The 26,313-nt window shown below is 43.3% G+C and overlaps 1 protein-coding gene and 1 long non-coding RNA gene across 5 annotated transcripts in view; one reads left to right on the top strand and one right to left on the bottom strand.

The window, feature by feature from the left end:
• ZEB1 (zinc finger E-box binding homeobox 1) overlaps positions 1-2,680 on the bottom strand; it is a 127,501-nt gene extending 124,821 nt beyond the window's left edge. The window contains exon 1 of one of the 2 annotated variants that reach the window (XM_076331815.1): positions 2,588-2,680. In XM_076331815.1, coding sequence (XP_076187930.1) covers positions 2,588-2,645 — 58 coding nt within the window. In that variant the 5' untranslated portion in view covers positions 2,646-2,680. Of the gene's footprint in view, positions 1-1,627; positions 1,689-2,587 lie in introns of those variants that run through there. The other variant, XM_076331816.1, reaches the window with a different exon arrangement.
• On the top strand, positions 1,582-3,803 carry LOC143157167 (uncharacterized). 3 transcript variants are annotated; one of them, XR_012994738.1, is made up of 3 exons: positions 1,582-1,623; positions 2,779-2,865; positions 3,497-3,803. It is a non-coding gene; the product is annotated as an uncharacterized LOC143157167 (long non-coding RNA). The 3 variants fall into 3 exon arrangements; XR_012994737.1 differs by lacking the exon at positions 1,582-1,623 and adding an exon at positions 2,092-2,145; XR_012994739.1 differs by lacking the exon at positions 1,582-1,623 and adding an exon at positions 2,361-2,412.
• Positions 3,804-26,313: the final 22,510 nt, after the last annotated feature.

Here is a 26,313-nt window from a genome sequence, read left to right as displayed (position 1 = left end):
TGAAGCATCTCCTGTATGCTGATCTCTCATTAACAGAAGATATTCACTTATAAGAGGAAAGTGCATTTAGAGATTTAGAAGAAAAATAAGTCTCATACCTATTTATTTTAAAGATTAAAGGGTTAACATTTTTCTAGCCATTTTCTTTAGTAAACATTTGCAAGTCAAACATAAACCCACTGCTGAGAAATCTCTATTATCCAGAATCTATTATCTAACCGATCCTGATGCTTCAACGCACAATGACTTAAGTTGGTTTTAATTCCTCAAAAAAAAGGAACCAAAACCAGCCTACAACAACACACACTACAATTCTACCTTGCAGAACTAGTTGATAAAGACTCGGAGGCTTTTTGCAATAAACGGGTGCAGTGATGAGGTCCAAAAGTGATGAAGCTGAAAGATACCTGTAATGATACCACATCTTATACACCTTTTGTTTTCTGCGAGTGATACATGCTGCAGACAAAACGTTTTGTGCTAAACAGCCTCAAATCTGGTTTTCCAATATTAAGCACAAAGGAAAAACACTGACAGCAAGCATGGTAAATAAATCCCTCCCTTGAGAACGAAAGCAGCAGACAGGAGGGGGCTGACATGCATGCAGGAGAAAACTAAACACCATCTTTTTTTCTACCTGCACAAGTTGCCATTTGCTGCAGCGATCAAGAATCTCTTTTCCCCGTTGATTTCAAAAGCTAGGTTTTCAGAAAATTTCTCTCTCCAGTCATCTGTTGATATGCTCTAAGAGTATGGTATTCATATCACTGGATCTTTAAGAGAAAAATCCATTTTCTTTCCTGTTCAGGTAAACATGTTTACAGCTCCTGCACAGACGCTGGGTGGTTCAGACTCACATGTCACACACATGTCGTCAGCAACAAGAAAAGCCCCTTTCTCTGGTCATCAACATTTTTAATAAGGTAAAGAGAAAAGCACTTTCCAAACTTACCTTTAGCACAGCCAAAGCATGAGCTAAATATAAATATTTACACTAGGACAAGGAATTAATAACGTGAGCGTGCAAACAAAAATACTCGCTAGAAAACGCACACAGCAAAAATAAGAAAACCCTCCTAAGTTCAAAGCAATCAAACCAACTCGTTAGCCCCTGGAAAGGCCGTTATTTATCACCACGTTACACCCGAAACAGGATTAGAGAGGAGAAGCACCGATCGTGACTCTGATCTATTTCGGAGACCGTTCACTGCGTATGAAAACATCTCGGATCGCAGGCAAAAGCCTTCCTATCTGTGACCCTGCACAGGAAATGCCACATAAAACCTAAAATTGCCAAGGAAGGTTACAAAATCTCCTGCTTTACATCCTATTGCGAAGAGTCGCTACGAGAACCGAACTACTTCTCCATTTTCCAGAAAATAAGTACGGAGTGGGTGTTACGAGCGTTTATTCCCCCCACCGTGTACCTTCCAAATGCATCTTAAAGTAACACACGTACCAAAGGGGAAAAAAAAAAAACCAACCACCCAACGCCACAGCAGCCCTTAAGTCTGAAATGTAAATGTAATTCCTTATATAGACTGCAGCAGTTGGTCACACACGCACGGAGAGCGGAGCGGGGGCCCCCGGCCAAACCGTTACCACCCATTATTATACAAACAGGTACCTCCGAAGCCAGAGGGAAGGGAAGAAACTTCGCCGCCCGCCCCCGCCGCCCGGGAGCAGCCCTCCCTTCCCCGCCGCGACCCGGGGCGCGGAGGCAGCGCGGCCGCGGGGCGCCGCCGGGGACCAACTCTCGGCGGGGAGGAGGAGGAGGCGGCGGCGGCGAAAGCGGCGAGCGGGGACGCCGGCCCCCTCCCGCCGGCCCGGGGCGGCCGCGCCGCGCTGCCCCCGCGCGAATCGCTGCCCGCTGCGGCGACGGTGCCTCCCCCGCCGCGGCAGCCGCGCTCCCCGGGTGTGCCCCCCCACCCCCGCCCTCCGGTGACGGCTGGCGTCCCCCCCCCCCCCGCCGCCCCCCGAAAGGCGAACGCCAGCCCGCCCCGCGGCGCCGGCCCGCTGCCGGGCGAGCGAGGGGAACTCCGGCGGGCGGCGGAGAGGCGCTCCCGGGCGGGCGGCGGGGCGATCCCGCCCGCGGGGCCGGGGCGGGAGGCGGGCGGGGAGGCCCCGCTCCGCCGGGGCGCGCAGGTAACAAGTTTCGGAGTTGGGGCTCCCGAGGCCGGCCGGGCGGCGGAGGCTCCCCCGTCGCTCCCCGCGGGGCTCGGCGTCCCCGCCCGGGCCGGAGGGCGGCGGCGCGGCCGGGGGGCCCCCCGAGCCCGCTCCCCGCAGCGGCGGCGGGGCGGTCGCGGGGCGTGTGGGGGAAGGCAGCGTGTAACGGTCCCGGACAGGCGGCGGAGTGCGGAGGCACCGCTAGGCGGAGGAGGGAGGCAGGCAGCGAGGCGAGGGAGGCACCAGGTAGCGGATATAACGGTGCGGAGGGAGCCGGGCTCCCGGCGAGGAGCGGCGGGGGAATTACTTTCGCGCCCGCCCGACCTCCCCCCTCCGCGCTCGGGACGGCTCTGCCCGGCCCCCGCCCCGGCCCCGCCGCCGCCCCAGCGCAGCCGGGCCGCTGCCCCGCGGGCTGACTGACCGTTATTGCGCCTCGGGTTCGCCTGCTTCCTGCGCTTACACCTGGGGCCATCCGCCATGATCCTCTCGCTTGTGTCTAAATGCTCCAGTCACCTCCTCCCCCGCCCTCCCCCCTCCCTCCCCTCCCCTCCCCCCCGGACCTGGTTTACGACACTGGGTGGTTTTACTTTTACATCACCTTCCTACACCTAGTGCTCGGCCGGAACCTTGTTGCCAGGGGAGACGGGCGCTTTACGGCAGGACGTTTGAACGGCGGCGGGGGAAAAGTTGCGGCCGCAGGTACCGGGAGCGGCGGCCGCGGCCGGGGGGCTCGCGGGGCGGCCGCCGCGCCGCCCGGGGACCCCCGACCCGCCGGGGGGTGCGCCCCCCCCAGCCCTCCGCCGGCGGCAGCAGGGGGGGATCCCCGCGGGGCGGGCCGAGGGGGCGGGAGCCCCGGCCGGGGGGGGGGGGTGGGGGACGCCGGCCCCCGGGGCGGCGGAGGGGGATCCCCGCCGTCGGCGCGGCCCGCGGGGAAGTTCCGCCCGCCCCGCGTCGCCGCGTTGAGGGACCGGCCCGCCGCCTGCCCCCGGACCCGGGCGGGCCGTCCCGCTGTCAGGTGCCTCCCGCCCCGCTGCCTTGCGGCCTGCTCGGCGCAAGCCACCGGCAGCCGAGGTACCCAGGTGCAGCGGGGGCGGCCGGGCCTGGCGGGCCTGAGCCTGTGCCGGCCCAGCTTCCCTCGCCCCCCCTAGCCGGGCACCTGCCTCCGGCGTTAGAGCAGCGATGGGGCCGTCACCGCCGCAGGGTCCTCTCTTCCCCCGCCCCTGCAGTCTGACCCCGCCGCGGGCTCCCTTGCCCTAACCCAGCCGGGGAGGGCAGCGCGGCGGTGTTAGCACGGGCTGATTCGCGTCGTGACGGTAATCTTGCGTTACAGGTCTAATCAAGAAACGAACAGCTGGACAAGAGTGATGCTGTTCCCACCGTACGTGAAACCTGTCATTCTCGGGCTTTCCTTAATCATATTTCTCACTTTTATGAAGAGGAGAAGAGGTACAAAATTCTATGCCCTAAAAAGTAAAAAGGGAAGGGAGCCATTTTTCATGGATAATTAATAAACAACCTCGTTTGGGCTTAACAAACATATTGAATGTATTAAAAATTAAAGCATTACCATCAAACACTCATGCTCTTTATTTACTCTTGCTTTTCACTTCAGGCAATAAAATAATTTAGTAAGTTTCCATTTGTTTCTAGGCTTTCTTATTTCCTTTTTTTTTTTTCCCCCTTATCCTGGGATGATTTTGTAGAATTCATAGTTCCGTGCTTCTGGGAAATTATTTTATCCAAACAAATTAAATTTCAGTAAAAGCGTTTCTGTTAACGGGATACTTTTAATAAGTAATCGATACACTACTGAATTTGAGGCCTTTAGCTATTCTACAGTGTCTCCACGTGCTATATGTTCACACGCCGTAACATATCACCTCATCTCATGGAAGCAGCGTAATATGTCTCTAGAAAATGAACTATTGAACACTGGCAGTTTGTGGAAGTACCTTGCATCTGAAGCTTCCCCAGAAGTCAGTACAATCAGAAATGCTTAGAAAAGAGGTATAAGGCTAAAATGGATGCAGAGTTAGGTAAAGATCTAGAGGGATTTTTTTAAAAATTAATTGTACTCTCAGAAATGTACATGAGTTGTGGATTTGGGTACTCACATGAAAACAGTTGTTGCCCTTCTTTACAGGTACAAATCATTTGTCTGCTATCAATAAACTGGTAAATTTAGGTTTAGGGTTTTTACATATGTATCTTTACCCAGTGTGAATTGGCTGCTGACTTCAACAATTTAATAAGGACCTACCTGAGAGTCATTAAATAAGGGTAACAAATCAAATGGTGCAAAGTGTTTAATAGAAGTCATTTAAAAGCATTAGATTTGGCATTACCTGGGAGTACTGAACCTCAAATACAAGGGTAGCTAAGAACCGCAACATGAAACCAGCTACAAGATAAAAGTGAAGCTTGTCAGCAAAATTTTGAGTGAGTGAATTGCAAAGTTTAAGGCAGAATCTCGTTTTTGTTCTGCTTTAATAGTTCAACATCTTTGCTTGTCAAGTTTTTGTGCAGAAGATACCTGTGGCTGTGGAACTGCTTGCAAAATGAGGGCTTAAGGTGTTTTGGAATCCTTGGATATTTTTATCATTCCGTGGATGAATTTAACCAAAATATCATGTACAGGTTTTCATGCTAAGTTTTCAGTTCCTTAAAATTTGTCATGTTTTAGAAGGTAGTTGCAAAAATAAAAATAATAATGTACCTGTAAATATATTTGTAGATTTGTAACAATATTCCCCTGCATGCCCCCGCAAAATTCCAGGCCCCTCTTTAAGTGACTTTCAAGTAGCTTGTTCTCATTGAGTTTTGTCACTTTTCACCTCTGGATAAGAATTCTTGTCTCTTCATTTTGAGCAATTTATGTTTCCTAACAGAACGAGGAGAGAAACAGCCTCCTGGTGTTTGTTATTGCTCTTTTTCAAAGAGATGGCATAGCGTCTGTTTGAGCATTACTGTCTTGAGATTTCCCAGCAGCCAAGAGAAACTGGTGACAACTCTTGCTGTCCATTAGTTTCTGAAGAGCAGAACTGAAACTGGCAGGAGCATTGCTAGCTCTACACTGCTGTAGCTTGATAAATGAGAAGAGAAAACCCAGGCAATCTTTGTATATGTTATCTTTGATACCAAGAAGGTCTAGAAACTAAAAAAGCAGAGGATAGTGTTTTGCATCAAGTTATTGATAACCCAATCACTATGCATTGCGGAAAGCGTCTCATTCACGACTTGTAGAAAGATATGTGGATAGGTTGTTTCTTTGGTTTTTGTTTTTTAAACTTTGATATATTTAATCCCAGCAACTGGGCACTTCACATTTTTGTATACGAAGTTCCTATTATTTACTGTGCTAAAAAGCATCCCAATTAAGGATGCAGCCACTGTCAAAGTGTTTTGACCTAATACATTCTTCTAATCCTGGATGCAAACCCACTAGTTAAAATTCCTGCTATCTTTGTAGCGTTCTGCAATATATGAGCACATTGTATATGTAATTTAAACCGGTTTGTGCTGCAAGAATGAAAAATCCTGGTTTTCTTTATGGTGCACAGCTTTCAATCTGGCTTTTCAGTCAAGGATGCAGGAATTAATTAATGTACTAATTTGCAAAATCTCAGCAAAGCAGTATATTTTCTGCACCCTCCTAAATGTGGCAGGCTTGCAAATATGTTTCTTTAAAGGAGGAATTCTAAGACAATGGTCATCCATAACAGTTTGTCTCTAATAACATAATTTGTGTGGAAATTTAGGCAACCTAAATAGGCATAAGGTAGTTGAAATGTCAGATTGCCTAGCTGCTGTACTTCACCCTTTTTTGAAATCTATTTCCATTGTCTGAAGACAGGAATTAAAGTACTTCAGTAGTCACACTGGAGTATGGATGCTCGAAAACCAGCTAATGATTATTACAGACAGTTTTTGCCATTTTAAAAATAGTCATGTATGTTGTATTATGGTTTATGATCTCTTAAGTATGTATTATTAAATAAAAGCAATCAGTCCTCTGTATGCCTACTCCTTATTCATGTTTATGAAATGAAGTTTCACATCCTGTCTTGAGTATTCGGGATTTAATGGTGTTCATTTAGTTGAATGAATTTAGAATTACAGTGGAAAATGACTCAGTGAATTGTTTCTTGTTTCATTTTTGGTTTGTGGAGATTCTTTCTTCTTTTTTTTCTGATTTCCGTTAGTGAAACTTTATTTTCACTTCCATGTGTTTTCTTGGAATGTCAGTTCCTAAAATTTACTTTTCAATTGATGTTTTTTTTCTTTTTTGGAAATACACTTTTGCTTCTCTATAGAAATTGTAGTTGAAAGATTTAATAGGAGAACAATGACCCAGAAATACGCAGCTTGACTGCAGCTAGCTGAGGAACTAATCTTGAATAAAATATGGATTTTAGAGATACCAACATACGGTTTTAGTGCCCTTCCAGATGGTCTTTCCATTTCTATTTTTGCTTCCAAGCGAATCTAATAAGTTTTGAAGGTGTGCCCTGGGATATTGTACAGTCTCAAAAAACGGTAAAGCCACCTGAAATTTGCACATTCACTTAGAGCGGAGTTTGTAAATATTTGTCAAGAGAAATTACCCTTTTTTTCACTTTCCTCAGCTTATAATTTTTTTTTCTGTTTCTGTACTTTTCCATGAATTTATTTGTTCATTTAAAGCTTGAAGCTATGATTCCTAATAAATCGTCGTGTCTTGCATGACTTGAGAAGGCTGTACCTGCTTGAAAGATTTAAGTATAAGGATGTAAACTGCCATAAAGCATCAATGTGTACATAGCTATATATAGCTATAATGACTTGCATATATGCAACTGACTTTTCAAAAATCTTCCTTGTAAGGAAAAAGTGTTTGTGAAGATCACAAAGGCCTTCAAAACCATTTTGTTTCTCTTGCTCTCCTTTTGCCCTACTTGTTGCGTATTGTTTTTCTCTTGAAAGCAATTAACCTGTGCTGATACCTATGTCAGGTTGGTATGCTGTATAAAATAAACGTACGGAAACATAACCAGGACCTACAGTTCCATTCTTATGCTAATTTTAACTTTAGATAAGATCTCTGTTTCAAAGCCTTCACACAAGCAAAAAATGATTTTAAAAAAGCAAAAAAATTGGAAAGGTCATTCCACATTCTTCATCCAAAAGGCAAATCTTGTGTGTTCAAAATGGAATGGGAATGCAAATTTGGGTACAAATGTTGGATTGTGAACAGTTGTGATTTTTTTGTTTGTTTTCAAAGTACCTGGAACGTTGGTAGGGAATGTCTACTTCAATACTTTATTTTCTACTACCGGATGCAGTAGCAAAATACTGTATCAAAATATTATTTTTTGTTTTAAATCACATCTGAACTTGTGACTGATCAAATTACAGTTGTAGTGCAGTTAGATTACCCGGTTTTATTAGTAGCACATTTTCCATTTATCTTTGTTTATGATGACTCTGCATAAGTGTCCTTATCCATTATATTATCTAATTAAACACTAATGTATTGTGAATATTTTCCCATATGGTTCATGTTTGTTTCCTTCTGTAACTTACACTCTGTTTCTGATTTAGTTCTACTCCCCAGCCCTCTTGCTATTTGCTGTCTCACAGTTTGTGCGATTGCTCATTTGGATCTCGTTTGGAGTTATTCTCTTTGTTATGATATCTGTACAGGTGGCTCACTCAGCTCTTTAAGTCCCAACTTAAAACTGATTTCTTAATTATTTCATTGTCTATTCTTCTCATTTATATTTGGGGTTTTTAATTGCTGGAATGCATTTGAATGCTAGATGTTATTCATTTGTTATCTCTCATTTGTCTTTTGTTTTTTTCTCACTGCAAAGTGCATAATACTTCTGCAGGAAATGTTTGTTAATACATGAAGGAAAGCTGTTGTTTTGGAGCTGCTGTAGTTCTGGAGCTTGCAGTGTGTATTCTGAATATACAGAAGTAACATTAAAAAAACCAGAAAAAAATAATATGAGAGTCTACCAAAACAAACAAATAAATACAATTAAAAGTCTAATTTTGCTTAAGAGACCTCAACAAATCATCAGTCAATGCCATAAGGAGAAACACAGATACTGTAATGGTTATTTTCTGAGATGTGAGCCGAAGCTTTGGTGTACTCAGCATAGCTGGTCTGATTCTCCTATTCGGCAAGGTAAGGCTCTGTCTGGTAGATACAGACATATGGTATTAAAATGGACAATAGTATGTTTGAAACTGAGATGCACAGACCAAATTTGTGTGCACTATAGAGCTGTGTAAAATCTAGTGTAATTGTATCTGAGTTTAGTTTACTAGAGCAGGGAACAGCAGTTCGGTGCAAGAATGATCGTGTATTGATAAAGAATTGGAAAGGGATTATAATTCTCATGTAAGGCTATACATACCAGGAATTTTTGGTTGCAAGATCAAACAAGGAAAGCCTAGTTTGGATCCATCCAAATGATAAACTTTGCTTTTTTCCCTTGTGGAAATAAAAGCCTAAAAAGATTTTTATGTGGGATCAAATAGAAAATGTCTTTTTTACCCAAGTATTAAAAACCTGGATTAGAGCAATTGTTACAGGCAGAGCAGGTGGTCCAGGGCTTTCCATGAGCCAAATGATTTGAAAATTCCCTTTATTAGGTTCCCTCTTCTTACTGGGGAGGTTTGAACAGAGATGTCTATGGTGGGCAGTACCTAAATCACTGGGCTTTAGATATTCTGAAGAACTCTAATTTTCTCTTATTGATGCTGACTAACTGTGTAAGTGCTGGAAGAAGGACAAGAGCTCCTGTGTCATCTTAAGAGAAGTACTTTGAAATATTCCGTACTCCTCTCACCATTTAGATAAATGTTCTGGCCATTAGATTACAATCTTTCTGTACTTCTACGACTATTTTACGTATTTTATAGAAACAAAAACCATTCATCAGTACAAATGAAGACCATCTGAATTGTTGTCTTTAGGAAGGTGAATTGGCATCATTGGTGAATGATGATGATTGAGATTTCTTTGAGGAGAGGACAGAATCAAACCTTGGTTTTTAATATCCTGGAGGAACTCAGTGACTACTGGGATTTCATATTAAAGATGGATTACACCCAACTCCATGCATGCAGGGCATGTTCTGAATGGCCCAAATCAGTTTCTGCAGAGCAGCCAGGTAGAGAAAAGCCGAGCTTGAAGATCTGCAGGTGGTTAGGTAGAGTGAAGAGCTAGGCAGCTGTAGCGATGACCAGAAGCAGATCTTCACGTGCACAGAGAATTTAACTGAAAAATCCTGAGTAACTAGGATTAGCTAGAAGCTGAAAGCGGTAATGGAGAGATTTGTTTGGATTTAGATGCCTTCAGGATCTTGTCTGACCACCGTTTTGCAAATACAAAAGCTATCTGGAGTAATAAAATTGAAATTTGATGTGTTTTAGGAAATTTTATTTCTATTTAAAAGATTCATTACCTATTTCAGTAGCTGTTGGTAGGCATTCATTGAAGCAGTTGTTTTCTTGCAGGCAATGACTAATTCATGTTTAGTAACCGTAGTAGGTGATCATGCGTGGGACTTAGCTGCCTTATGTAGGGTTTTACTTCTGGGCTAGTCCCTCCAGGCTGCCTTTGTAGTTAGTAGCACTACAATAGCATTCTTCACCATGAATCCAGGACTATACTTACTTGCATACTTCATTTTAGACTGCTTTATCTTTAGTTGGTGATTGCTTCCTAAAGATTGCTCTGCTCCTAAATAGTATTTATAGGTTCTGTGATGTTTTTATCTTAACATTGTTGCTTGCTTAAATGTTTATTCCAGAAGGTCTGAAAAATTGTGTTTGCAACTACTGTTAATTTCCCCTATGAAAGGTAGCTTATGCACAACTATTTTTCAGTCTATTTCAAAACATTTTAACTACAGTCTAGTCTTAATCTGAGTGAGACTAAATCACAGTCACATTTTCTCTTGAATAGTAATGCACTACATTAGTTTTACAGCCTCTGAAACTGCATTTTAAGGACATATGCATTGCTTGGGTCTCCATTTCCCTCAAACTGATGCACACTGATATGAATCCTAAGCAAATGGTTTTGGTGCTGTTTTCCCAGCCTGTTTTTCCTGTGGTATAGTGATGGATAACCCTTTCTGTTGACTTGGGCAAGACTGAAGAAAAAAAAGCAAACAGACCAACCTGTCCATTGCTGTGACTACCTAGACTGAAATGCCAAACTCAGCCAACAGGCCATTCTTCGTGCATAGAAGAAAATACTAGACAGAGTATCCAGCCAGCCGGGGATCACCAGATGTACCAGAGCAAAACCCATGGCTAAACTGAAACGGAAATATTTTATGTAAATTCATCTGTGTGTTCTTTTTCTTGCTTGCTACTTGATGCCGTCTCTCATGTCCTGCCACACAAGAGCTCAGGGTGCCTTTCTTCACTAGCTTTTCTTACCTTTCAGAATATTAAAAAATATGCAAAACAATTTTAGATAACATTTATGGTGTATCTCTGTTACTACATTGCATCTGTTTGTATACACACACACATGCATGAAGCTATTTTTAAAGATTAGCAAGGTCACAAAGTCATGGGCTTGGCCTAGATTCATGATCCCTTGGTTATACCTGCATTTGCCTGCCCCATCCCTCCCCAAGAGATTACTACCACCACAGCCGAGGCTGCCGTTCAAATCCCACGTATTAGCAAACTGAAAACAGTGGTAGTTCAAATTAAAAGTACTACGCTGGACCAGCAGCTGCAGACTCAGTCTTTCTCCCATTTACTTGAAGTGGCTGAAGAGGTTACCATTTCCAGTTGTACCATCAATGTTGTTTTCAGCTGCTCCAGCTACATCCAGCATGGATGTCAACATTACAGAATGGAAATATTAATGCTTCCCTTTTCAGTCAACTAGCCAAAATCACAACACGGGAAATTCCTTAACCAAGAAGAGTGAGGATTCATTTGGACTTTCTTGTTCCAACAGCATCTACTATAATGATAACTACCAGCTAGGGGTATACATCTTTGCATCTCTGCAGGGGAGTAGCATGGAGGAGTAGGTAACAGAAAAGCTCCAAGTACTTTTTATTCCACTTTTCCTGCTGAGAAAAGATTCAGATTTCTCCAAACCTTTTGCTCTTCCCCATCAGAATCTCAACAAACTCATCAGGAAGCTCTTTCTTCCTCAATTAAAAGAATGTCAAGAACACTTAATTTCCCTTTTGCAGTCCTACTTGGATCTAAATCTGCATTTGACATTTCATGCTACGCCCAGTTCCAACAGATGTAGGCTCTGTGGCCTTACAATTAGGTACTATGTTAAGTGATATCTAATTTTAGGAGATACCATATGGCTTTCCCTGTATTTTCCTAGATAGTTTATGAAAGGTAAGCATGCTGTTTCATTACAGAGATCCATATTCTTCCTGAAGTCATGGGAAGGCTCATGCTTCCTCAAGAGGATCCAGTGAAAATCCATCACCAGCCCTTCCTACCTCCTTGTTACAGATATGATCTCAGAAAGAAAACATAGGGATTATTTAACATCAGGACATTGATCTGGAGCCTGAGAATATAAGTTTCAGGATGATGATGTAGCAGTCATTTTTCTATCTTTCCCATTAGAAGATGCCATTTGATTTTAGGGACTACTAATCTCCAATTTTTAAGTTACTATTAATTTCAGTCTAAGAGACCTCTCTTCTGTTATCTGACCATCTGGGATCCTTTTATAAGAAAAACATCATTCCAGTATTAGAAAGAATATTTCAGCTTGCCATATTTAATTGGAACATATTGAAGCAAGATGCAAAGCAGTGTCAGATGAAAGCTAAACTCCTCCGTTAGATGCTAAGCAAGTATAACCTTCCTGTCTAAAGAGAGTCAAAGAGTTTAAGAAATTACTGGCTTAGTGTTATGCAGAAAATAATAAGGAGCAGTCATTTAATAATAATAATGACACAGTTAAATATAATTATAATAATAAAACACACTAAGATATGTTGATTATGATATATGTTACGATTTCTTAGGGGTTAAGATATACGTTGAAGAGAGTGTCAGGTTTGTCTCCGTGCCTCTCCCATTAGGGATTAGATAACGTTGCACAAGGCTGAAGGTAATCTCCTTGTTATCATTTTCCATTATGAAATTTTCGGTGCTGCTCTGTCAAGCTCTAACCACGTGTTTCCTAAATGGAGTCCATCTGACCAGTTGTCAGCCACTCTGCTTGCTGGCGGTGCATCCGCCACTCGGAGCGTGTTCCCTCCTCACCTGACAGCACCGATTATCCAACTGTTCCCGGAGTGGGAATCTACGGAAGGCACTTAAAGAAGAGACAGAGGAGGCTGTTCCGCGGAAAGCAGCGCTCTTTGAGATGAACACAAGGAGGTTTTTGGCCGGTGCCTCACCACATTCTGCTGAGTCAAGTCAGCATTAAGTGAATACAAATTCTCCCTTGGAGTCCTAATTACAGCTGAGGATCTGAGGAAGTTATGGAAGGAAACAGGAGGGCTGGAGTGCTTTCAGAGCCTCTTCCTTTGAATATCCAGAAAAAGTACAAGAAGAGACCCATGACCCATGGCACCTAAGAACTGCAATTGCAGGCCATACCCAGCTTCACCCCTATTGATTTCACCCGCAGGACTCCTATTGGAGGAGAATTTTTGGGGTGACCAATTAATCAATAGCAAGTCCCTACAGAGCTGTCAGTAGCAGGCATTACTATAAGATTTGCCAGCATCAGTGCTGTATCTTTTGTACACACAGCTGCTGGTGCTTCGTGTCCATTTCTCCCTGCTTAAATTGATGTACATGGCATCTGATTATTTTTTTAGTGTATTTAGTATTTTGTAACAATGGGTATCATTATGAGAGTGCTTCAGTGCAACTTGTTGAGAGTAATCAGCCTGTAGTTGCCCTTCATTCATCTAAGGGCAGTAAAAAGTAAAAAGCAGTTACAGTCCTTTCTTGGAGTAACACAGCTGAAAAAAGTCCATCGCCCAAAACTTAACAGTAGGCAATATTGTCTGGAGTCGGCCATGCAGATGGAAGGAGGGACAGGTGGAAGTGGGTGTCACTGGCATACAGCCTGCGAAGCTGCTCACGAAAAGGCAGAGAGAAGCCAACAGGAGGAGAAGTAAAAATGTGATTTGGGGAGAAAGTCCAGCAAAAGAACTTTTTTGGCAAAGTGCTGGCTTGAAATGGCAAGCAAAGAAACTGCTTTCTGGTGTTTACTTCCTGCTTGGTTAGAGGAGCCATAAACCAGAGGTTTCTGAAAACTTCTGATTTGCATTTGGCAGCCAACAGCCTCAGGAGCGGATCGGGGCACGGAGGGGTTTAGGTCAGCCCCTGCCTGATGCACCCTTGCCTGGCTCCGCTCCAGCGCTCCCTCGGCAGCCCCCGGCCAGCCCGGAGCCCCCGGGACACCCCTCTGCCACCCCTCCCTGCAGCTTAGGGAAAGCACCCATTAGCGCCCTATCCAGCGGAACAAAGAAGCAAGATCAGGTTGGAAGACCTCCTAAAGCATCAGCCCGTAATCAAGGATCCTCAATTAGGAAGAGCCTTGAGGCAGGATGAAGACCTATGTCTGGGAAGAAAAGGTTGGGCTTTAAGTCAGTGTCAGTAGCTTGAGAACTCTTGGGTTGGGTTTTGTTTGGGTTTGGTTTTTTGCGTTTTGGAGGGTTTTTTGTTTTGGTATTTTGTTTTCGCTCTCATTTTAAATACCCTTACTTTATATTCCTAAGTGTTTTAGAATGAAGTGCTCCACAATAGTGAAGCACAGATAAAGAACAAGAGAATTTCCAAATATTTGAACTAGTAATCATCCCCAGAATTTTGGGTACGAATTTTTGATACACAGTGTTACAAAAAAAAATAACAAAGCTACCTGCAGTGGGACATCAGGGAGACCTCCCAGAAAATTCTCTGAAAATGATCAGTGTCTTGAATCTACTGAAGTGAAAGTGGAGTATGATCTTCATTTTCTGGCACACACTGCCTTGCTTTCAGCCATTTTTTACACTTCGTTTTTGTCCATCCACTTTCAGATGTAACTAATCTCCCCTGGGTGGTGATTCCAGCATTGCTGCAGAAACCGTCCCACTGCACATTCCGTAATAAAAAATACACCACAACAGGTTATATTTAACAAGGAAAAGAGGAATAGAAAGTGGTACATCTGCACAATGAATATAATATAGCATTGACTTGGAATTTCCTGACTTCAGCAGTCCCTCCAAAATAATAATGCATTAATAGAATTACACTTAGCTTTCTGCTTTTAAAAGGAAAATATTTGAAAGCAAAAGTCTTTTCATCTTCCAAGTTCTTCTGGCTGTGTGTGTGAGATAGTGGAAATAACGCAGGACTGTGTAACCACAGCAAACAAATGGGGTGGGAATTCTGTAGCTGCTCAGCCAGCCCAAAGCAGAGCGGTAGTGAAGGAGCAGCCTGGATTTTGGATTTAATAGGTGGATTTTTTTTTTCCCTCTAAACTCCATTCATTTCTATGGATGAAAATAAAATTACTCTGTTGTAGGCAGAACCGGTGGTGACCTATAATTAAGGATGTCTGACATTTCCATTATAAGAGGCAGGTTTTAGTTGGCTATAATTTCAGCTGTTGGTTGGTTTAAATTTTAACTGATTAGGCAGGAGTTTCCTCTTCTGGATATCACCTGCAGTCTGACTTTTCTGAGAGGTATGCAGGAGAGAAAGAGTGAGAAGTTCAGCAAATTGTTCATCAGTATCTATAAAGCAATTAAGCAAAAATACATTATTTTGACCACATAGAGAAGCTCTAAACTCCTTGCTTAAAATTTGGCAAAGAAGTCACCCTCTTGTTGGGATGTCTTTTCTGCTTTCTGTGGAAAATCTCAGCTGATACATAGGCAGTAGAAATTTGTTCAAATTTAGCACATGGATGTGGGAAAAAAAAAATCCATCTACTCCGAGCATGTTCCAAAGCAGGGACAGAATTAGCTCACTGAGGAACACTTGATTGATCCATCAGTAAAAATGCTGAAAGGCAGCAGAAATATGTACATATTTAACCTCCCAGCATTTTTAACTTTAGTGGGGCTTAGCTGGTGGAATGTATAAAGTTATTTTTCTTCCCTGTTTTACCAGTAAAATTCCCTGATATAGACAAAACTTCAAAGTGTAGAATTTATTCCCTCTCTTATAAATGAATTTTGTCTTCAGCATCACTGTAAAACCAAAACCATGACCCTCTGACTCACTGACTTCTTCCTAGGTGTTTTTCTAGAAGGCACTGCCAAATGCTCTTTGGGTACTGACATTTTTAACCATATTAATAAAAATATCAATGACGTGTAAAGATGACATAATTTTGGGATCTTGGTAAGTGGAGATCAATTGGCATTATCGGTATATAGCACTATGTCTTAGCTCCATTCTCCATTAAGTCTGGTTTTAATATCCAGCCCATTGCTACCAAACAGGGATATTATTGATGTGCCGTAGTCAGAGCCTCTGGTTCTGCAGCTTCCTCAGTGCTCTACCAAAGTAAAAGTCCCTTCTGCTCTTCATTGTCCATGTATCGCCCCCATTAGTTTTTTTTCTGTCATCAATAAAATCTTCTAAGAAATAAAAAGGTGTAGAACCTGCATTACTACTGGTAAAAAAACCGGCCTTATTATTGTTTACAGAAGCAGTGCCAATCTTCTTTTCATGATAAGAGAGCAAATGTGTTTGTTTTCCTTCACGGGTTACTCAGTATGTCAATAATTTAAGATATTGGGTTTTGACACTTCACTGTTTTTCCGTGGGAGTATTTGGAGATAAGTTCACAAACCAACAGGTTTTAAATAAGACATATTGCTCCTGGTTTGGAAACAGCTCTTAGAGCTGGGTGTACTGTACACCGAACGCCAAGGGGCCTGACTGACAGGCTAATGCCATCATTGCCAAGACTCCCTGAGATGCTGGTGGATACTGGGTCAGGCCCTAGAGGCTATCTGTCTTCTTCCATTTAACTGCAGGCTTAGAGCAAGCCTGTGCAGCTTAAGCATGAGGTCAGTGCAAACACATACGTTCTTGTGGCTTCACTGGATCTAGAAAATCCGGTGGGAGGACGTATGCAACTTAGTTGTGATTGCTGCAAGCTGTGAGCATGACCAGGGACATTGCAGAGCTTCAAAACCTTGTTGAAGACTATGTTAAGGTTAATGACATTGGAGATGCAACTGATTTACAGTGTGCTGAAAGCATCCCTCCTATATAAGACAGAAGAATAAACAATGTAAACTGGGACATTTTTGATGTGCAAGTTTAACACATTGCTGCATCCTAAAATAATCTAGAAAGTTTTGTTTGGGGGGTTTTTCAGTCTAAAGATATAATACGGATTTTCAGTGATTAAAAATCGCAATGTGTATGGTGCTTACAAGTTCTAGAAGCTAAACCAAGGTTTTGTCTACCGCTTATGTGGTATCTACCTACTGCATGTCCTATTATTTAGCTTAAGGGGGAAAAATATGCTGGCATTACTTTTTTCCATCTGTTCCATAACCTCTGATATTGAGCTTCTAAAAAGCTCAAAGCAGACTAAACAGGTCACAGCCAAAACAGCAAAGGTTGCTTTTCATGCATTCTTTAAATCAGATGTTTTAATTATAGTTTTTCGTTTGTTTGCTAATTAGAAAACAGGTCCACAATGTGGTATCTATCTTCTTCCATTTGAATCAATAAACAGAGAAGTCATGAGAAAGGGACATCTTCCCTTCAGGGAGTCTTTTCTTGTTAATGTTGACTCAGGTTGTTAGTGCTTATTCTTGTCTCCTTTCCTCTTCTGCCTACTTCCCAGTCTTTTCTCTTTCAGTTCCCCCTCTTGTTTCCCAATGTGAGATCTGCTGCCTTACACATAGCATGTATGCATTTGTCCTTCATATTTACCTCTTGTGTCATGAGTGCGCTGTACTTTTCAGTCTGCATTGTGAAAGTAAGCTCTTTAACCAGGCTGAATGATGCTTTTTAAGCCTATAAAAATTTCAAACGTGAGTTTCATTGAAAGTGAAGAAGAGAAATACTCATCTATAAATAATGGATATGCAGTTTTAAATAACTTGTGAGACCTGTTTGGAATTATCCCGAAGGTTTGCCTCCCACCTGAAAATCACAGTGCTGGCTGAGAAATGAGTACTTCATGTGCTTGCAACTTGATTAAATTGAGATAAGTTACTAAATGGTCTCACTTTTTTGTTTTGCTCTGTGCTTTGGACGGCATAGTCAGATTTTACAACATCTTTTTTATGGTTAGCTGAGTCCAATTCCTGCAAAGACTTAACATGTATATTTAACTTTATTTTGGTTAACCATCTGTGTAAAGACATTTTAGATTTGGGACCCTGATTAGTTTCTTCCTTGCTGAAAAGACCGCTGTAAATTTCAATAGGGAAACAGAAAAGTCCCTTAACAATTTTTAAGGAAGCTTTTAAAACAATGATTTAAGGATGTACTATTTAAAGTGAATTGCATCAGATACTGGGTTATTTTGAAATAAAAAATGTCTGAATAACAATGACCTGCTTTTTGTGTGTTCAGGCTTGCCGCTGCACACTAGGAAATTCAGAAACTATTTGTAAGGGAGTGAATAATCAGAAATTCAAGTGTAACCAAATGCTGTGGGGTTCGAGGGCTGCAATTGCCACTCATTTAACCACGAGTGCAGGATACATTGGGTCCCTGCAGACTCTAGACACACCTTGCTTGTACTCCGTATTGCTCCTGTGTGTCAGCTCTGAAAGGCTTCCCCTGTGATCTGGAAATAAAGGAAGGTCGATTAAAACAAATACCATAAAAGGACATGGTAGAATTTTTCAAATTTTAGAGACATTATCTATCTTCAAATCCCCTCACTAGACCTACATTAAAATAATGCAACCCAAATATAGAACATTTGAACTGTCCTTTTCCAGGCCAGATGTGCTACGTTATGTAATGCCATTTTAGGGTGATTGCTGGAGCTTGGAGTAAAAGGAAAATGAACATATTGTAGATATTGTTCCAAAGAGCAAAGTCATAAAAAAATGTTATAAAACTCAAGACCTTGAGCAAAAAATTTTAGCAAATGCAAGTTCTACACAGAGCCTTGCCTGCATACAGGCTGAACTCTCCAGCAAAGTACAATCCAGCCACAGGGCCCAGAGGTTATGATAAGACGAGAGCCCAAATACACAACCCTACACCAGCACACTTTACCCAGATACAAAAGCATTGTAGCTCCTAAGAGCTTATTCCTCCAGGCACAGCACATTTCTAAGTTAAATGCACCACAGCAGAAATTTTCTCCATATGCTTTTCAAAACCCTATTAAATAAAAACCATCCAAGCAAGGAGTTGTTGATACGTATGTGCAACAGGCTTCCCAGAAATTCTTTGTAAATAGAGCATCAATGTTTTCCACTGTTCGCAGGGAGGAAATCTGCTGAGTTCAGACCGCTGTAATCAAATCCACATTGCAAAGTCACAAATAGAGAAACAAAGGACAATCACTGTCCATTTTTTGCACTGCGGATGCATTAATCAGACTCCATTTTCTTCACTGCTTCAGATTGCATTCTCAGGGTGATGTGCCAGCCTCCTGCCTCTGTTGGTTACGTAGCTGTCCGCTCTGTCACTGCGGCCAGAGCTGGGACAGCACACTCACCACTTGAAGCATTTCACGGTTGTGATCCCAAGCAGAAGACCAACGTCTACACAGAGCATTGGAGAGGCAGATACACCAGGGAAAAGACTTGGAGCATCTACTTTAAGTGTCTGAACATGTATAGAGAGCATGCCACAAGAGTCACTGAGCTCAGTCGACTCGGGGAGCATTTCTTCTCTTTCAAATCTCTTTTCACTGTGAAGAAAATTTTCTTCCTTTTCAGGCATTCTGTAGCAAGAGCAAAAATAGGAACCCAATTACGCCTGGCCTCTCTGCAGGGAGGTGAGAGCGGGCGAGGACAGAGGGTGCTGTGCTGTGGTTATGCCTAGGGCACAACCTGCACAGGAACTCACTGTCCCCGACGAGAAACGTGACCTTTAGCGACTCATTTGTTCTCAGAGCGGACGGCAGAGCAGCTACACTCTGCAAGAGCAGCAGGGGAGGCTGTATCTGAGCTCTGTTCCCTGAAGGGCTAAGCCTTGGGGTGTTTATATTTTAGGCACCCTTTACCTCCACCTCATAGACTCAAGATGCAAGAGAGGATAAATAGTCTTTCCCAGGGCTATTTAAGAGAAACCTGCTTCCCTCTGGGAGAGGGACTCAGCAGTAAATGGGCAGCATTTGTAGGCTATTAAAGTACCCCCATGGCTTCAGACTCTTCGTAAGGCTGACTAAGAGGTAGGAATGGGCAGGAATAGGTAGGTAGTTCGGGCACAGCAGATACCGGTAATCTGCCAACTCTTTTTGCCATACGCTCCGTCTCTAGACCCAGCTAACTGGGCCTGTCTGCGCCCAGTCCGAGATCTCTGACTTGGCTCTGGGAAGGCTGGTGTGCCTGCACAGCTCTCAAGCGTTGTTCAGAAAAGCCAGAGTGGGTTTTCAAACCCATTTAGTTCTGCAAATGTGTTTCATTGCTACGGTATTTCTAGATCTGTGCCCTTTTTTTTCCCTTTAGTAGCAATAACATCAAGAAGAGAGATTTAAAGAGAGCAATTGTATCTCCTCTCTGCCTTTATTTATCAGGTTTTCTTAGTCTCATAAGGTAGTTTACTCACAAAATAAATTGCTTAACCTTGTAGCCTTCCTCTGCACCTATCCCCATTTGACTTTGTCTTTTCCTGAATGTGAGTGACCCAGTTTTAGTTATTCAAAAGCTGTCAGATGTGTCACCAATACCTTGGACAAGGGCCTGAATTCTTCCTGTGCTCTGCCAACACTTTTCTGTATCCTGTGATCATGTTTTGCATCTTATGATCACGTTTTGCATCTTATGGTCATGTTTGTTATTTCTCAGGACCGCATTGACTGGTAGGCTGCAGTAATCCGGTGATCAACCAGCACGTTCATGCTTATCTCCCTCCTCTGTTGTTTCTGTTTCGTTCTTGTTTTTAGTTGAAGCTCTTGATCTCACAGTTCCTACTTTTAAGTTCCAGCTCATTTCTATTACCTCACTCCTCCTTTCTGACTCTCCTGAAAAAAAATGCTATATTGATGATGCCACCTTATCCTCATTATTATCTATTCATTTTCTTCAAGGCACTGGTATTTTATGTAAGATAACAATATAAAACTAAGTGGGAGAATCAGGAGGCCTTGCTGTTTTCTGAGTTGCATCAATTCAGATAATCTTAGACAGCGTGTGCCTGCCCACTGCACCAGGGCTGGTAGCTTGTGGAAAGTGAGTGTTGCAGTAGCTGGCAACACACACGGAGTCTGCAGCTCACAGGGAATCACTGTAGGGTTTTTATGCAATTGATTAAATGATACTGTGCACAGTCATCAAAAATGGAGCTTCACAATATATGTAATGATGTGCTTTGTTCTAATCTTTGCCTGCATAATATCAGAGGAACATCTATTTCTAGATAAAATAAATGTAAATTAATATAACCAAGCCTGACAAAGTTATCAGACTTTCTAATTGATGGAGGTAAGCTGAGAGAATATAATTTCCCCATCCTGTTCCCAATAAAATATTTTAAAAACTCACAGGTGGCAGATTTGCTGCTTTAGGGGGCCAGTACGGCAGATCTCCGAGTGGTCATGCAGCAGAACCAGCAGCGATCCACGTGTCCCGCAAAGGTGGGTTTGACAGAGCAGTAGAGATTTTATAGCAGCTGAAATATAAATAAAGGAGAAAGGCAAATGTCTGAGGATGAGTCAGCCAAGAGGTGAATGCATTTATTCATAAGCAGGCTGTTTTGTAGATCACACCGAGACTTAGAAACCAAGATAAGGCTGCAGAGTCTGTGCTTGAACTTTTTAGAAATCTTTGATTAATTGCTAGAGGATGACATCTAAAATGTCCCTGCTCCTTTCCTTCTTTCTTTTATTCAGCTTCTATTTCTTTAGCTTTCTGTTCTCTTGCCTTTTCCTTTTTCTCTTTAATTTTTTTCTCTAATTAAATATAAATAAAAAGGACTGCATGTTCTGTGCTGTCACTTATGATATATAACTTCTCACCAGCAATCCCAGATTCGGTAGTGATTATAACTGACAGTTTGTAATTAAATAAAGATAGGAGGTTTATAGATTTCAACTGCATATCTACATTTCTTGTCTTCTGGGTGGTTTTTGCAAACTTAACAGTGTGTAAATCAGGACTTTTTTTACATGTGTACGTGTATAAATATTTCTGCTTTTATATCCTATCAGATTAGTATTATTTAGGTCACCTCTAGTCAAGAAAGCCATGCTGGTACAGCAATATCAGCTAGGGGAATGATTGTTTGGTTGTTTTTTTTTTTTTCCCTTTCTGACTGGGGAAAAATCTGAGTTTAACGTGCCGTGAAACTAGAAGAAACCCCACAAGGACGTAACAAAAATTCACGCTTTTTCTGGGAGAGCTTATTTTAGCTGGGTAAAGCTCTAAGGTAAGATTACTCTTTTGTTTTTTCTCCCCCCCCCCGCCCCTTTCCAGTCGTCTGTACACTGCTTCTAGACGGGGCAAGGCCGCCAGCATGGCTGCGGCAGCGCGGCTGTCAGCAAACTTCCTGCCGGAGCCAGGGGCGACGCCGCTCTGCTGCAGCGCTGCCACGGGCTGGGCTTTCGGTATGAGCCGGATCCTTCCACCGCCGCTCGGGCCGGGAGCAGTGGGTCAGCCGGGGGTGAGAGAAGGAGTGGCCGGAGCCGGCCCTCCATGCCTGGGGAGGCTCGGCGACCTCCGGCAGCCGTCCCGGCTCCCTGGCAGGAGCCGGCCCTTGGCGGCCGCCGAGCCGATGTGTTTCCCCACGTCCTGCCAGCTCCAGGCAGACAGGCCGGGAGAACAGCTGCAGAGCGGGAAGCGAACCCAGAAAGAGCTGAAAACGGATTCTGAGCAGCAGCGGTCGGGACGGAGGTGCCTGACGCAGCTCTGCTCCCTCGGCCGTGTAACAGATTCCCGGTAGGACCGTGCGTCCACCGCGAGAGCAGTGTATAGCCCTCCTGCAGGAACGCTTCTGTGCTAAGCGTCAGGAAGCAAACCTTTCGCCAAAGAGGCGAAAAACCTCTGGACACCTCACGTCATTTGAAAAAATTTAATACTGTAATTTTCACAATATAAAATCCAGTGATCTGAAGGTGAAATTATTTTCTTCTTTAGCCTGGTAGTGAGTTGGCTTTCTGAGGAGAGGCCTCTTCTTTTATCATCATTCTTCAGTGAGATAGCTGGCATTTCTTTATGGAGGTGATCTGCATTGCCTCCCCAGGAGTCCTGAAACGGTCCCCCCCCCAGTTCTGCTTGGAAAGCCGTGCCGCAAGGCGACCTCAGCTCCAGGTACACTTTCCATAGAAAAGGATGCTGTGAAACAGGAAAATCGATTCCATCCTGGGTCCTATTCATATCTAACTTGGCAATCCCGCTTCATGTTAGCAGAAGTACTAAAGACTGGGAAAACTTAGTTTATGCTATTCTGCTACAGAGCTCACTGCAGCCTTTCTATTTTGTCTGTATTTACTCCCTTTTAGTATCAGTACTGCTCACTGAGAATTTGTTATGAAGTAAAAGCCTTAAATGCAAACTACTTCCCAGGCCAGTAAGAAATATTTAAACACTTCAGGCATTCAGTCTGTGATTCAGAGATTTATTTATAAAACTGTTGATTTTGGGACACTAAACCATTGCATTTAAACTGCAGAAGTGAGTCATATTTGTGGGAGGTAATTACTACCAGAAAGTACAACTAACTTTTGTAGGCTTCTCTGTAAAATGTCCACTTATGATCTGCAGCTACTAAAAATAACATGCTTTGTTGAATTTCAGCACAAGTTATCTTTATAGAATTATGTGTCTTTATACATATATTCTGTTTTCCTGACATATGATAAAATAAATTACTTACATGCCTGAGAATTTATTTGGGTGTTTTATGTATGTGGACTGTCCTGACCAGGTAGCTTGTTCAGCTTACATACTTTTCATGGAAACCAAAGACTTTGTGGTAACTACTAGAGAAAAGCCATTTAACATGGGAATGACGACTGTAGCTAGCACTTACAAACAACATTTGTTCATCAGAAAGGTCTCTGATTTCTCATATCGTCCAAAACCCACAGTAATCTGCTCAATCTGTTCTCTTCTCCGTGGTTAATAGATCTTGGGAGCTGAGGGAATTCCAGATGTCCAACACCTGCAGAAGCTACTTGCAGAGCAGGAGGGAACTTTCCTCATTATCCCTCAGTCATGACTGAGGAATTCAAGTTTATTTAACTTGTGGTCACTTAGCAGCACTCCCTACTAGCAGATGAGTCAGATGCTATGCCACCTATCCCAAGAGAATACCCTGCAACTGGGTTCAGAAAAATAATGTCATCCATCCTGGGATACTAGGCTTTGAACAGCTTTTCCCATGTCAATCAGGGAGAACTTAAGGTGCACCATAAACCCAAGCGGCCTTTCATTGCTAGCAGACCAGGAATCATTGCTAGCAGACCAAAAATGGAGTTGCCATCCAGAATTTAAACCACAGTCCTCTGAATATCTCCTTCCCCGCCAAAATGGGCAGTTACAGAAGAGGCCTTCCTCTAAAAACTGCAATTACCTTTGTGTGCGATTTGCCAGGAATCAGGTAGTCTCTGCTACATTTCCCAGGAATCTTGTGACCAGATCACGGTCAGGAAGTCTTTCCCCTGTTCTCCCTGCTCCTTCAAAGTGAATCCAGCTCCCACCAACTGCATAGCCTCTGTGAGGTGATGGGGGTCAGAGATGGGGAGGATGGGACTTGCACTTGCCTTTCCATGGCTTTCTGAGGAAGAGAATTAAATATTGTCATCCTTAACTATGCCTCTTTGAGCAGCTCCACCCTGTTCTACCCATGGTTCTCAGACAAATAAGCACTTAGTTTATTTTTCCTGGCTTTTTTTTTTTTTTTCTCTTTCCTAGGATCAGGTTTTAATTACCAGCTGGCTCTGGACAAATGTGCTGCACTTGGCCATAGCAGCGGGGCTGGCTACCAGAGGGTTTGTCTACATTAAGGGAGCTCCCCGTGCTGCTGGGACGTCACTCTGATGTACCCGCTCTGGAGGAGGGCTGGGTGAGTGTCAACCCACACTTCGAGACACCACGCATAGCGGGATGTCAGCTGGTGGTCAGGGAAGTTCAGGACTGTCTCTCATCAGCATTGAAGGGGACTTGGGTACACTTCACGTTAAGTAACACTTTTCATCTTTGAGGTGTTGTATCACTACTACTTGCTACAGCAGAGTAGGGCTGGAAGGCAAATTGCCTTTTCCCTTGAATTGATTCTACAGGAACGTAGGAATTATGATTTCAACCTGATTAATGGCCCACTCACTCTAGCGTCTTCAGCCAAGGAGCAAGAGTCCCCAAAGCTTCAGAGGAAGAGACAAAGCCTGGTAATAAATATTTATATAAGATGCTTTTCAGGCAAAATTATTCCTAATATCAAAGTTATTTTTGCATGAAAGGTTCATGAAAGATGAGCACAAATCTCTTCTTCTCATGGCTTCTGCAGTGGAAGGAAACAGTTGAATCCAAAACAAAATGCAGCGATGGGCTTGAAATTGGAAAAATATTTCGCAAGATAGCCATGTATTACGGCTATTATTTCACAGGATAGTCACTATCAAAATGGGCTAAAGATAAAGCTAAACATAATTTTTTCTGTTTTCAGAAACATTTTAGAGTTTTCAATGTTCATATTGGATGGAGGCTTAACCACATGGTCCTTACCATACAATTGGCAAAGCAGTTTAATGGCTGTGACCCTTTAGCAACCAGTGTATTAGGGACTCAGTGGTCATGGGTAATAAAGTTAAACACACTTGCAACGAAATTAAGCATTTTTTTATATGTAACTTAATTTCATAATCTCAAATCAGGTAATTTTTGTCAATAATTTTTAAACTTCCTGATTTGAGAAGTTAAGCATGACTGTACATCTTGCATACCTTGCAGAGGGGGTCTCTATTAATTCCTCAGCACTCCCTCAAGCCTTTCAGAAACCCTCCAAATGGCTACGAGCTTTTAGGAAAGCCAGTGATCACCACTGAGCGTTGGGCTGTACTGTGAGCTGAATGCTTTGAGGTAGGCTCTGTGCTTGTTAAAGTGGGTCTACTTTTATGACTCGTAATTTTTCCTGCAGCAGCGAAAGAGCAGCATATTCTGCTTCACTTATGCATTTAGATCTGCCCGGCAATTGCCTAGAGCTGAGTTCACGTATTTGCAAAATACTGTTCTCCCTGCACTGGATCCCAATGGGTGTTCGCCTGGAAGAGCCATGTCCCAGTCGCATCTCCTGTAATGCTCCTGTACCATAGTGTCAGTTTTTTGCTGTTATTTCGCAGGAGGGAGAAATATGAGGGAAGAGAATCATATTAAAATTGTTTGTACTTCTTGAGACTGATGCACATCCCGTTAAAATACGTTTATGTATTATAGTTACTCAGTCTTCTTCATGATATCACTGTTGCTTCAAAACAAAAAGCCAGGGATGGAAATGCTGCTGAGACTGTGCTGCCAGCCCTCGATCACTAGCAGCGAGGCCAAATACCGTTTCTGGGGGATGTTTGCTAAAATACCGGACTCAGGTCCCACCTCGAACAGGGGGATGCTCAGCCAGCCTGGCGGAGCTCCTGCTGCCTCTGTTTCTCCAGAGGCAAATAAAACCCACGATCCTTCTGGGACGACTTGACTACCAGCGACGAGGGCTTGGCTAGAGGGTTTAAAGGGGTTGCCAGTAAAATGATGCCCCAGCCCTGGCACTCACAGCGGACAGGGCAGGGGTGGCACGGGGCTGGTACTGCCCAGCCCAGCAACTTCTCCCACCGACAGCCCCTGTGCTCCGCACAGGCAGTGGTAAAGGGCTATTCCTGCTTCCCAACTCACCCAGCTCCACAACGCAGCCCCTTTCTCTTGTTCCTTCCTCTAGCTGCAAGCTATTGCTCTGGGTCAGGGTGAGCACTCTCCTGGGCTTTGCTTCTGCGGTGCGTCCTCTGGGCTTTCCCCCACCACGGTCCCACTATTTTCAGGCATAGTTAGTTGGTGC

The sequence above is a fragment of the Aptenodytes patagonicus genome, chromosome 2 (genome assembly GCF_965638725.1).
Source record: "Aptenodytes patagonicus chromosome 2, bAptPat1.pri.cur, whole genome shotgun sequence".
Lineage (NCBI taxonomy): Eukaryota > Metazoa > Chordata > Aves > Sphenisciformes > Spheniscidae > Aptenodytes > Aptenodytes patagonicus.
Note: the sequence above shows the minus strand (reverse complement) of the source record. Positions and strands in the feature narration are given on the sequence as shown.